This window comes from Carassius gibelio, chromosome B3 (assembly GCF_023724105.1).
Source record: "Carassius gibelio isolate Cgi1373 ecotype wild population from Czech Republic chromosome B3, carGib1.2-hapl.c, whole genome shotgun sequence".
NCBI lineage: Eukaryota > Metazoa > Chordata > Actinopteri > Cypriniformes > Cyprinidae > Carassius > Carassius gibelio.
The window spans coordinates 18,084,891-18,098,507 of record NC_068398.1 but is presented as its reverse complement, the minus strand read 5'-3'; the positions used below and the strand labels follow the sequence as shown (position 1 = coordinate 18,098,507).

Below are 13,617 nucleotides of genomic sequence, written 5' to 3'. Positions count from 1 at the left end.
AAAGGCTAGAAATGCTCCTGATATTGTATATATATGATTCATGTGTTTAGGTTTTTCTGCAGAGTTATGGTTTGCTTAGTCATTGCTTGCACGTTGATACGCAGTATAAAAGTTCTTTCCCTGTAGAAACACTGTTTTTTGACTCTTAATTATGTCAAAACATTTTAAATAATTAAAATATTACTGACACTTAATCTGAAAGTTTCCACCCACGGCACCGCCATTGTGTTTTTGCAAACTTTGCTTTAGCATGCTTACTGCTTAGAAAACCCTATATCAGAAGATTAAACTAATATGGTTTAATATTCATGATTAAACAGATTATTTTCTGCAGAGTAATGGAGTTTCCAGCTGTAAAGGTAGCCCTGTTCTGGAAAAGGGGACGGGGAACAGCAGCTCATTTGAATTTATGTGACTCACTCATGTGCATCTAGTCAGTAAAGGCGCTCCTAGTATATATCCAGCACGTGTATTCAGATCAGGGTTGCCAGGTTTTCTAAACTAAACCTGCCCAATTGCTTCTCAAAACTAGCCCACTCGTGTTTCGTTCCGGGCGATAAAATACATATTTTTTGGCGGAGTTCCCTTGGTAAAATTTGCACTTTAGGGGCTAAATATCACGTTATTGGGATTGGGGGCGCTTTGACCCACGGATATGAAAAACAACTGCAGACTTTACAACACAGAGCGGTAGTTCACTGACAATCTACACAAAATTGATTTCAAAATAGCAGGCGATTCATTGCCGATTTTGAAAGCAATTTTGTGTAACTTGTCCGTGAACTATGGCTATGTGTAGTAAATGCTGCTCCAAATGAACCAGTGTTGCCAAGTCCGCGGCTGTTTTTCATGTCCGCGGGTCGAAGCAACCCCAATCCCAATAACGGGCAACTCTGCCAAAAAACATGTTTTTTAACCCGGGATGCAATTATTTATCGGGGAACCCCCTGGAAATGCGATTGGGCTAGTTTTGGACTAGTTTTGAGAAGCAACTGGGCAGGCCTTGTTGTGAAAACCAGGCAACCCTGATCTGAACGCATGTGCTGGAAATATACTACTAATTACAGGAGTGTCTTGATGAGATGTGCATGAAAATCTAATTAAATTTTTTGCACAGCCCTAATAGAAATACAAGTGATACTGTGAGGTGAAAATAATCATCACAGTTTTATTGTAATGTTACAATAATTCCATCTATTTAGTTTGATTAGCAGAATTTGAATTAGAAAACTTTTCTAAATTGATATTAGAGTCATCAGGTCACTTAATTTCTTCTGATATCAGTTGCTGAGAAGACATAAGAATATAGCAATTTCATGATTGTATAGTCTTCTATTTATGTTTTAATAAACATGTTATTAGCTTTAACAGAAAGTATTTTAGTGGTTTCTGTATGCTTTGTAGTTACAGAATGTAAATAATTCTTATGAAACTATACATGCATATTCACTTTTTTTTTTCTTTTTTTTTGGCAATAACGAAACGCAGGTGTTTCCTGAGGGTCACACATCAGTAAATATGGCTCTTTTTTGTAGACGCTCCCTTGTTTCCATATATGTCTGTTGTTTCAAAGATAGCATAGTTTTTAATGTGTTTATATTAGTCATGGTAATAAAATACTTTGGTAAGAATGAGAATGAGAATGGATCAACAAATAAACAATTAAATCATGACCTTATCAGCAATTATATCTATTCTGTGGTATCCCCTTTTTGGACTGAAATTATATTATAGCAAACAACGAATCCAAAGATAGTTTTTTTTTTTTTTTTTGTCTGATGCTGTTTCACCCAATGCCAAACTGAACAAGACCTAAAACTTGACATTGTTTTTTTCTGAAAGCCTTTCAGTCAAAGGCACAACAAAGTTTAGTCCAGTGGCTGAACCCTTTAGTCTGAGGTGCAATGCCTTTTAGACATAAGACTGAGATCAATGGATGTCCTAAATTGTGCACTGTATCACTATATTCTGAAATGTACCAAGAATACACTTGAAACACAAATAATGTATCAAAAGGCAGGCTGGAGAAGACAGAGATATGAATGAAAAGATCCTTATTTTAACTTTTTTGCTAGCAGATTTTAGAAGTTTAGAACAGAGCCGCAATAGTTTTGCCTCATAATACATAGGTCTATAATACTACATTTTAGAGCTAGAAAGCATTGTGGTTCATTTTTATGTGAAATCAAAGATATTAATGCTAACTTATATAAATCATTTTTGTGAACACTGAATGTAACTGAAACTCAATCAGAAATACTGTAGATTTGAGTGTTTTTGTGTGCCAAGTGTTAGAGAGGTTTTTTGAACAAGACACTTGCTGCTCTGTCTCACTGTGGCCATCTAGCTCAGTAAGTGATGTTTCATAAACAAATTTCGGGAGGAGCATGCACGGATAATTAACACAGTCAGTCCATCATTACTGATTACACCATTTACCAACAGTTCAAGAGAAAAACACCTATAAATAATCAATATGTCCTATCTTCATTATCTTAGAATCCCTCCGCCACCCCGATCCCACACCTTCAGCCAAGTTCCTACCACAAATCGGGGGGAGAAGCACTTGGGGGAGCACTTTGGTCTTGGCGAGACACAGAGCTCAGACCCCTCTCCCTCAGAGCTCTCATCCATGGATATCACGCCAAATACACATAACCTTTATTTAATTAAAAGTAAATGTAAACTCGTGAATACACAGATGTGTCCTCAGTCTGCATATTCTGTCCTTGAAGAGTCACTTTGTTGCTGGAAGAATCTCTGGAGACTTGAAATCTACTTTTCAGTTTATCACTGTAATATGTGTTACCGCTACCACATATCTCTCCAACCCATTCCAGAGCTTTTCCTGCAGGCTGCCGAATGAAGCCAGTGCAGTAGCTGCTGTCAGTCACTGTATATCCAGAGAGTTTACAGGACAGTGTCAAAACCTGACCAGGACTTAGAGGGCTAGTTCACCCAAAAATGAAAATTATGTCATTAATAACTAACCATCATGTCATTCCAAATGTTCCAAGACCTCCGTTCATCTTTGGAACACAGTTTAAGATATTCTAGATTTAGTCAGAGAGCTTTCTGTCCCTCCATTGAAACTGTGTGTACCGTATACTGTCTATGTTCAGAAAGGTCATAACAACATCTTCAAAGTAGTCCATGTGAAATCAGAGGGTCAGTTAGAATTTGTTGAAGCATCAAAAATACATTTTGGTCCAAAAATTACAAAAACTATGACTTTATTCAGCATTGTTTTCTGTTGTGAGGAGCTGATGATACTGCGCATGTGTGATACAGTGTGAAGCAGACCGACACACAGTCTGAACCAAACTGATTCTTGTGGTGATTGATTCTGAACTGATTCTGTGCTAATATTATGAGCCCAGGTAAACCGAAGACTTCAATGAAGGGCAATCATCGATAATGATGTCATTACATCGAGCGCAAAAGAAGCGGTGAACCGTTTTCTTCAACCGGTTTATTAAATCAAACTGTACGAAAGAGCCGAACTTCCCATCACTACTGGTGATCCGAAAACTGATGCAACCAGTTCTTGACTCGAGAACGAGTCAATCTTTTGTTCGTTATCTGGCTCGGCTCAGTGTTCATCTTCAGTTCTCTCTTCACAGCAGTTCAGTCAGTGTACTGTTTGAGTGCATGCATTACTCTGGGATATTGGTTTGTTTTAACTCAGAGGGAGTGTCAGCCACGTTAAAAATGTTAACAGCTTAAGTCTTTTGTGGATTAATGCATATTGGAGACGCAAACCGTTTCAAACGATTCAGTTCGATTTGGTGAACTGGTTCATTTAGTGATTCGTTCGCGAACCGGATATCACACACTGAAGTTAATGCGCTCACAACAGACACGGAAGAGAAGACAATGCTGAATAAAGTCGTAGTTTTGTTATTTTGGGACCAAAATTTATTTTCAGTATACCGTACATACATTTTCATGGAGGGACAGAAAGCTCTCGATCTAAATATACAAACTGTGTTCCGAAGATGAAAGGAGGTCTTACGTGTTTGGAACGACGTGAGGGTAAGTTATTAATGACATAATTTTTGGGTGAACTATCCCTTTAAGACCATAGAATCAGTCTGGGACAGTTCAACACAGTGGACAAATGAGGAGAAGAAAAAAATATGATCAGATATGACCATGAAAAATATGGTCATGTTAGAGATATAAATATGTATAACCATAGTATTTTTATTATGAATTATCTGTAGAATTTGCAATGAGCTTCAAAGAATCAGCCTGAAGAAAATGATTAAAAAAAAAAAAAAACACTTAATTTGTGATATGATGATGGTGTTTTTGTACAGGGAGTGTTTTGGAGTCTGTCACTGTGTTTCTTTGGCACAATAATACACAGCTGTGTCTTCAGCTCGCATATTGTTTCCTTGCAGTGTTATTGTGTTACTGGAAGTGTCTCTGGTGATACTGAACTTGCTTTTCAGGGAATCCTTGTAGGCTGTGCCTCCACTATTCCAGATGATTCCAATCCACTCCAGAGCTTTTCCTGCAGGTTGACGAATCCAGGCTGTATGCTCACTTGTAACTGAATATGAGACTTTACAGTTGATAGTGAGAGTGGCATCAGGACGGACAGTCAGAGACTCAGGCTGAGTGAGTTCATATGAATCAATACCTGTATCAAATCAAATCATACCTGTTAATAAGATATCATGATCTTTTGATCAACAAAATGATATGTCACACAGAAAATAGACTAAACTTACAGGATATGACTGCCAGAAGCAGCACTAAAGATGAAGAGATCATGGTTTGTTTCTCAGCACAGTTTGACTGAACTGAAGTGATTCTTCACTCCCTCTAGTGATCAGATGAATGTGTAAACTGACTCATGTCTGCTGTTTAAATATGCAACAGGAGATTTACATAATCATACAGAGCTTGTAATCAAATCTACATGCTACAAAAAGAGTCATGGTTGGGTCAATAATTATTTCTTACTCTCAATAGGGACTTTTAGATTTATTATAATTATAATAATAATAATTATTATTATTATTATTATTATTATTATTATTGTTGTTGTTGTTATTATTATTATTCTATAATTTTTTCATGAATTTGAATTGATTTTACATAATTTTCTTCTTCATCTTTTCTGAATAATTTTGATTCCTTTGAAAACTTGTGCACTGACAAATGCTGAAAAAAATCTTTGGGAATATGGTGAGATTCATATGCACTTTTATATTCATATATGTGAGGAACTGTTTGACTTCTTTGGAGAACTTTTGCAGAACTGCTTGTGGTTTATCACTGTGTTCACTCTCGTGCATCATAAGACACTTTTGTGTCCTTCATCATCATATTCTGTCCTTATAGAGTTATTTGTCTCCTTTAATAGTCTCTGGTGACTTATAGTAAAAGTCAGATTTTTAGTTTGTCGCTTTAACATGTGTAAATGCTACCAAACATCTACACATGAAAAGACACACATTGTGTTAAAGGAATCTTATATGCCTTTGTGCTGTATAATGTTGGAGCTGGATAGTGAACTTCACTGCATACTGTAACATCTTCAGCGATGGTAAATCATTTCATTAGGTTGCATTTTGTAGTTTATATAAATATATATATATATATATATATTATTCTCTGCTGCCACCTGTTGACTTCTAGAGAGAAAACAGTCAGTATGGTTTTTGTTCAGCTGTGCAAGACCTTTGTGTCACTGTGCTTGCTTTGCACAATAATACACGGCTGAGTCTTCTGCTGTCAGGCCTGATAGTTTCAGATACACCATACTCTTTGAATTATCTCTGGTGATTTCAGTTCGACCTTTGAAGGATTCAGAGTAGTCATAGCCACTGCCGCCACTATGAACACGTCCCATCCACACAAGTGGTTTTCCAGCTTGTTGTCTGATCCAGTGCATGCTACAGCAGTCAAAGCTGAACCCAGATCCTCTACAGGACAGAGTCAGAGTTTCTCCAGGCTTCTTCACAGTTGTGCTTTCAATGGACTCCATACTTTGACATTTTATGCCTGAAAAGAAGATTGAAAAGACTGATTTGATTTGGAATCTGTATACCCGTAGATCTGATAATAGATGTGTGAAAACTCACGTTGTAGGCTGAATGAGAGCAGCAGTAAGCAGAGTGTATTCTTCATCTTGACAGTGGTGATGTAACCCTTCAGATCCAGTCAGCAGCACATAAATACTAAACAGATGTCCAGGGCTTTGATTTGCATTGGGAGGGTCACTTTCCTGACACTAAAAATTTAATAAAGAGTCTGTACAGGTTTTATTTTTAAAGGGGTCATGAACTGAGAAATTGTTTATGGGTTATGTTGTCTTTAGTAACGTTGTGCCAGTCGCGTATGCTGTAGACACGGGGTAAAATTAAGAAAGAGCTCCAGACCACTTCAATGAAACAATGTTTGTTTGTTTGCTTGCTTGCTTGAATTACTGCACATTAATTTTTAAACAAGACAGTTTGATGCAGACTTTTCAGAGAGACTTTAAGATGTTGCACTGTAGTGCCATTTTTTATGTAAATCTCTTGCTAAATTTGATTTAATATTTGGGTCCTCAAATTTTTTACAAGAATTCTGTGAATCATTAAATTTGATTGATTGGTTCAAGTCGCTTAGGGAAGAAACAACTAACTGGTATTGCTTAAATTAATAACATCATTAGAGCAATAATTTATCATTCATCATCTATCATGTATTTAAATAATAATTTAAAAACACAGTTTGCATACATTCAAAAGATGTTTTTTCAGGCAGAAAAAGAAATCTACCTTTTTGCTGGATGTTTGCGGGGGTGGGGGGGGGTTATATATTTTTTCTTTCATTATGATGTAGACCTACAGTATGTTGGTTCCCTCAGTGGAAAACACATCACAGAAATAGGTCATTTTGTGGAATAAACCTTGTGTTTCAATGCCTAATTTAAACATCTAATCTAACCTCATCATATAAAGTTAACGTAACCTACAAGATATATAACTACCAAGCCCTACTTTTGTATGGTATTGTGGCTGCAGTTAATAAAAGGGTAATGAAAGTAGTTCACACAGTTTTCACACCACAAAGGTCAAGTTAATGGAAACTAACAGTATACGCATTCAGGACAATATAAGAGAACAGAAACATGCAGTAACACACAACAGAAGCAGCAGTTTATGAATGACTTCTTGCTGATTAATATTTGTGAACATAATGCAACATCAACACATGTATGAGAATCCCTCTCTGGATTCTGGCAGGGAAACTGTGGCAGTTGAAATGAACAATTTCTCAGAGGCAGATAATAGAGTAAGGGTATGTGAGGGTAAAATTGAAAGGAAAAGATTACATGTGCTGCTCTGTGTTCAACATCATGTTTTGCAACTGTTTGTTTCTGGGTTTTGCTGCATTGATATGTTCATTAAAGGTAAGTCAGATAACTGGATGTTTCTTTCTAGAACAACATGCTAGTTTTTACTCAAAATTACTCAGTTTTACCAAGTTTTCCTTTATTTTTCTAAAGGCGAGAAGCAAGATGAATGAGGGAGACATGGTGAAGGCTCAGAAGTACAGTCGATGTGCATGTAGGACAAACACAATGGCCGTGATTGTGACCAGTGCGGCTCTAACTGTGTTCCTGGTCTTCTATTGTGGAGAAGTCTTTAATGATGGAGTTATCTTACATGTTATATAAGTTCAGCTTACACGTCTTTTCTACTTTTGAACTGTCTTTTGACATTGAAAGGCAAAAATCTATACCCCAGAATAATTATGATCAAAGTAGACACAACTCTTATCCATCTGGAAACAACATTAATAGAAGTCCTCAGAGACCCTCATACAGTGGAGGAAGATAATACAAGTGATACTGTGAGGTGAAAATGATCATCACAGTTTTATTGAAATGTCACAATAATGCTATATGCTTAGTTTGATTAGCAGATTTTGTATTAGAAACCTTTTCTAAAATAATATTATAGTCATCAAGGTCACTTAATTTGCTTCTGATATCATAAGAATATACATAAGAATATAGCAATTTCATGATTGTATCCTCTTGTATTTATGTTTGAATGAGCATGTTATTATTTTTAACAGAATGTATTTTAAAGCTTTCTATATGCTTTGTAGTTACAGAATGTAAATAATTCTTATGAAACTATACATTCATATTCACTTATTATTTTAGAGGCAATAACGAAACGCAGGTGTTTCCTGAGGGTCACACATCAGTAAATATGGCTCCCTGGGGTACAGAACAGAACCATTATAAGCATACATAATTACAATTCACAATTACATGAGTTGTAAACAAAGTATGATAGAGAATGCTTCCAATGAAGACACTAAAGAAAGAACAAGTTAGATCAGATTACAGGTTCAGTTGGTGGAGTTGGGGTTGGAGGAGGGAGTTAATTGCAAGCAGCAATGCGATGGAGAGACACTGAATAATGGGAATTTAAATAGACCGCAGGTGATAGGTGTTGAGACTGGATTGGTACACGTCAGGAACAGCTGACTGTCAGCTGATGCAAGCATGACCTGACTGACATGACCTGACTGAACTAACGCGATGCTCGATTACAACAACAAAAGACTTCAAAGATGTTTTTTTGTCTGATGCTTTATCAGTAAATAAAATACAAACCAGATTCCCAAAAAGTTGGGACACTGTACAAATTGTGAATAAAAACAGAATGCAATTATGTGGAAGTTTCAAATTTCAGTACTTTATTCAGAATACAACATCGATGACATATAAAATGTTTAAACTTAGAAAATTTATCATTTTAAGGGAAAATAAGTTGATTTTAAATTTCATGTCTTCAACAAATCTCAAAAAGTTGGGACAAGGCCACGTTTACCACTGTGTGGCATCCCCTCTTCTTTTTATAACAGTCTGCAAACGTCTGGGGACTGAGGAGACAAGTTGCTCAAGTTTAGGAATAGGAATGTTGTCCCAATCGTGTCTAATACAGGCTTCTAGTTGCTCAACTGTTTTAGGTCTTCTTTGTTGCATCTTCCTCTTTATGATGCATCAAATGTTTTCTATGGGTGAAAGATCTGGACCGCAGGCTGGTCATTTCAGTACCCGGATCCTTCTTCTACGCAGCCATGATGTTGTAATTGATGCAGCATGTGGTCTGGCATTGTCATGTTGGAAAATGCAAGGTCTTCCCTGAAAGAGATGAAATCTGAATGAGAACATGCTGTTCTAGAACTTGGATATACCTTTCAGCATTGATGGTGCCTTTCCAGATGTGTAATCTGCCCGTGCCACATGCGCTCATGCAACCCCATACCATCAGAGATGCAAGCTTCTGAACTGAGCGCTGATAACATCTTGGGTTGTTCTTGTCCTCTTTAGTCCGGATGACATGGTGTCCCAGTTTTCCAAAAAGAACTTCAAATTTTGATTCGTCTGACCACAGAACAGTTTTCCACTCTGCCACAGTCCATTTTAAATGAGCCTTGGCCAAGATAAAACACCTGCATTTCTGGATCATGTTTAGATACACCTTCTTTTTTGACCTATAGAGTTTAATCTGGCAACGACAAATGGCATGGTGGATTGAGTTCACCGACAATGTTTTCTGGAAGTATTGCTGATCCCATGTTGTGATTTCCATTACAGTAGTATTCCTGTATGTGATGCAGTGCCGTCTAAGGGCCCGAGGATCACAAGCATCGGTGATGCGCGGGTTGATCCAAAATAAGCCTGCGGTCACCCACGACTACAAGTCATCCAAAAATATTTTTAACAATATTCGGGTCGTGGTCGGTTGGGTCGTTTGAAATAAAGATGTCAATTAAACCTTTCTAAGTTATATAGTACTAGACACAATTTTTAAATGCATAGGCCTACACTTTATGGGCTGATTAACTGGCACGGATAGAGTCACCACCTGTCCCACTTTTTGTTGTACTGTACAGCAGTTTTACCCTTTGTCCCGCCTCACGCAAATTGAGCATCTGTCCCACTTTTTCATTCGACCATGCCTAATAAATACACAGATACATCCATAATGGAAGCGACGCGGTCAACATTGAAATCTCAGCCAAGATGAAGGAACAGCTGATCAAAGCTGCATATGGATTGCAATTTTTAAATTAATTTAACATTAGTAGCAGAGTGGTCCCTTCAGCTGGCCACGAAAAAGAGAAGATGCACTTTTTATAGCGAATGGGCTGCAACTCAAGAAGAGTGTACTTTCTCCAGTTCAGAGAACCACCTATCTAGGCCTAGTGTGGGATTTGACCACGATCCAGGCACGTATGTCTCCTGCTCGGATCCTGTCAATCCTTACCTCAGTCAAGAGAGTCAGAGAAGGCCAGTCACTCACTGTCAAGCAGTTTCAGAGACTGTTAGGGCTTATGGCAGCTGCATCCAATGTGATACCTTTTGGCCTCCTGCATTTGAGACCCCTACAGTGGTGACTCAAGACTAAGGGATTTTCCCCGAGGGGGAATCCATTACGAACTGTCAAGGTCACACGGCGATGCCTTCATGCCTTAGACATATGGAAGAAACCTTGGTTCTTGAATCAGGGCCCGGTGCTGGGAGCTTTTGGTCGCCGTGTAACGCTAGCGACAGATGTGTCCCTCACCAGTTGGGGTGCGGTCATGAGTGGCCACCTTTTTGGACCTCTTTGTGACTCAAGAGATATCGCAATGTCCCCTCTGTTGCTCTCTAGTTCATCCAGCTCCTCTGGGACTCGACACTATGGTACAGACCAGGCTGAGGCTTCGTCTGTATGCCTTTCCCCCTATCGCTCTGCTCCTGGGAGTTCTGGTGAGAGTACGCTGGGATGGGGTCTGACTTCTATTAGTAGCCCCGTTCTGGCCGGGCCCAGTATGGCTCGCAGATCTGATCTCTCTCCTCGACGGCTCTCAATGGGAGATTCCGATCAGGACAGATCTACTCTCTCAGATGCAGGACAAAATAATTCACCCTCGCCCAGAGTTGTGGAAGTTGTGGGGGTTGCCCCTGAGGGGGCACGGTTCATAGCTTCCAGTCTCTCAACCGAGGTTATTGAGACCCCCCCCCTCCAATCCAGAGCTCCCTCTACGAGGAAACTGTACGCCCTGAGGTGGAAGCTCTTCACCATCACTGAGACCACCAGCTTGACCCTGTTAACTGCCCAGTTGGTACAGTTCTTGAGTTTCTCCAAGCTAGGCTCTCTGCGGGGTTAACTCACGCCACCTTAAAGGTGTATGTGGCGGCTGTAGCTGCTTACCATGTCCCTTCAAACGGTCAGTCAGTGGGTAGACACCCCCTAGTTACACGTTTCCTCCGTGGTGCGCTGAGGCTGAGACCTCCAGTACGGTCCTGCTTTCCCCCCTGGGACTTGGTTGTGGTGTTAGAGGCTCTTTATAAAGCTCAATTTGAGCTGATTCATGATATCTCAGATAGACATCTGAGGCTATTTACAGGCTATTTCTTCTCTAAAGAGAGTTGGAGACCTTCAGGCCCTCTCGGTGGCCTCTACCTACGTTACGTTCCTAAAGTTCCCTCTCTTACGCCACAATGCATAGTACTGTAGGCCTTCTGCCCTCCTCCCTTTCGGGAGCCAGACCAGGAGAAGCTAAACTGTATGTGTCTAGTTCGAGTGCTGGACGCATACGTCCACAGAGCTGTCTCCTATGAGTCCTCTGGTCTTCCCCTTCCTTTGGGAGCCAAGGCTCACTCCACTCAGGGTATGGCTGCCTCTAAGGCCTTCTTAGCAGGCGTGTCCCTCTTGGACATCTGCAACCCTGTGGGATGGTCCACGCCCTCTACAATCTACACCCCAGATTCTACAATCTCAATATGCAAGCCACTCCTGGCTCATCTGTCCTCTTGCCTTAGCTGTGCTCTTCTGATACACACTAGGCAGGGGCTTGGAAGTCTGGCAGCGTTGGCACATCATTCCCCAAAGCTGAAGAGGAACTCCTCTAGGTTACGAATGTAACCCTAGTTCATCGAAGGAACTAGACGCTGCGTCGCATAGCCACACTCCCGGCACCCCTGCCGCCGCTTGCTTCCCAACTCAAAGCTGAAGTCAGCTGTGTGGAACGTGCCTTTATAGCTTTCTGGTCGCTGTGTCACCATGCCCATGACGTCACGCCCTTCCATTGAACAGATTGCACACAATATTCAGATTTGATCTTGCCAAAGGCGTTTCCCCAAAGCGTTCAACGCAGTGTCTCGTTCCTTCGAGGAACTAGGGTTACATCCGTAACCTAGATGTGTTTATTACTAAACAATTAAATGTCTCCTTGCATATTTTCGAACCAGCAGGCCATTCTGGGTTGAGCGAGACCCCACGGAATGAGCGAGCAGAGCATAACATATGGAGAAATGTGCTCTCCTCTCACAAGCTCTGATTGGAACAAACCCGAGCCTCACTGTCTGCTGAACAGAAACATCAGAATAGACATAGCCAGACTAGACTATTTTAGAAAAAATTATGAGCTTATTGACGATTTTTTTTTTTTATAATTCTTGATAAAATGTTAATATATTAAGGAATTTTTATTTTTATTTTATTTTAATTTTTTAAATAATTTTTAATTTGTTTCTACGTCTATGGCCCAATGACGCTATGATGAGCATTTACTTCTTTTAAAAAATGTGGGTCAGGAAACTGTAGTAAGTTCCTGTAGTTAGCTCTCATCATCAGCTACTTTCAATGACACAAGCCTGAACCCTGTTGCAGAAGATGGTCCTTGGAAGAAATTTGCCACCTTCGTGGAGTGGGCTCTGGCAAGAAACAGGTCGCCACTTACAATCTGCCCCACGGATGATCTCGTCATATCCACTCCCAACCCAGAGTCCAGCCCACCATCTCCCCAATGTGCATTCCTGAGCCCACCACTGACGGAGAGCCAGAGCCTGCAACGACCAAGCCATCACTAGAGAGAGCAACAGAGCTGAGGATTGCCGCAGAGCCAGAGGCCGTGATATCAGTTCAGGTGTGTGATTCAGCAACACCAACTGCCATGAGGGAGAAAGCCATGGACAGTGTGTGCATGGAGAGGAGTGTGGAGAGGAGCTCTGCACCGCTGCTGAGGATGAGCAGAATATGGCACGACAAAAGGGCCAAAACGACAAGGAGGATCTCGTTAACTGAGAATCTGATCTGATCAGCCCACTATCATTGCAGTGCCAGCCCCGCTGGACTGCCATCCTACAGCGTCGCTGTGGTTGGATTCTCCTTCACCTCCACTTCCAGCCTCCGATTCCTGGAGTCTGCCTCTGCTCCTAGCTCTCTCCTCTCCGTCATGACCCAGCAGTCCACAAGCTCCACCTGGGTCACTCGTTCCTCCAGCTCCGCTTGGTCTGTCATCGACCACCCTGCGCCTCAGGTCTCCACTCCTCTGGCTTCGCCTTGTCCCATTTCAGACTCCTTCATCCCCCCAGGTCCACCTCACTTCTCTGTCGCTCTGGCTCCACCACGACCTACCAGATCCAAATGTCCTCATCACCCTGGGTTTTCGGGTCTTGGTCTCTGCCTCAGGCTTCTCCACCACTTGCTCCTCTGCCATTGGTCGGGCCCCTGAAATCGGCAGCTACTCCTCCTGTATGGCTCCTCCCTCCGTTGGCTCCAACATGGGCAACTGTTATGGCTGTGGCCTGGGTCTTGCTGG

General features: G+C 40.7%; 2 gene segments (V, D, J or C); both read right to left on the bottom strand.

Annotated features, from left to right (window-relative positions):
• Window positions 1-4,322: 4,322 nt before the first annotated feature.
• On the bottom strand, window positions 4,323-4,922 carry LOC127952975 (Ig heavy chain V region 5A-like). The segment is given in 2 exon segments: window positions 4,323-4,648; window positions 4,740-4,922. Coding segments are annotated over 2 exon segments (351 nt in total).
• A 764-nt stretch (window positions 4,923-5,686) lies between these two features.
• LOC127952970 (Ig heavy chain V region 914-like) lies at window positions 5,687-6,246 on the bottom strand. The segment is given in 2 exon segments: window positions 5,687-6,018; window positions 6,099-6,246. Coding segments are annotated over 2 exon segments (363 nt in total).
• Between the last annotated feature and the right edge of the window lie 7,371 nt (window positions 6,247-13,617).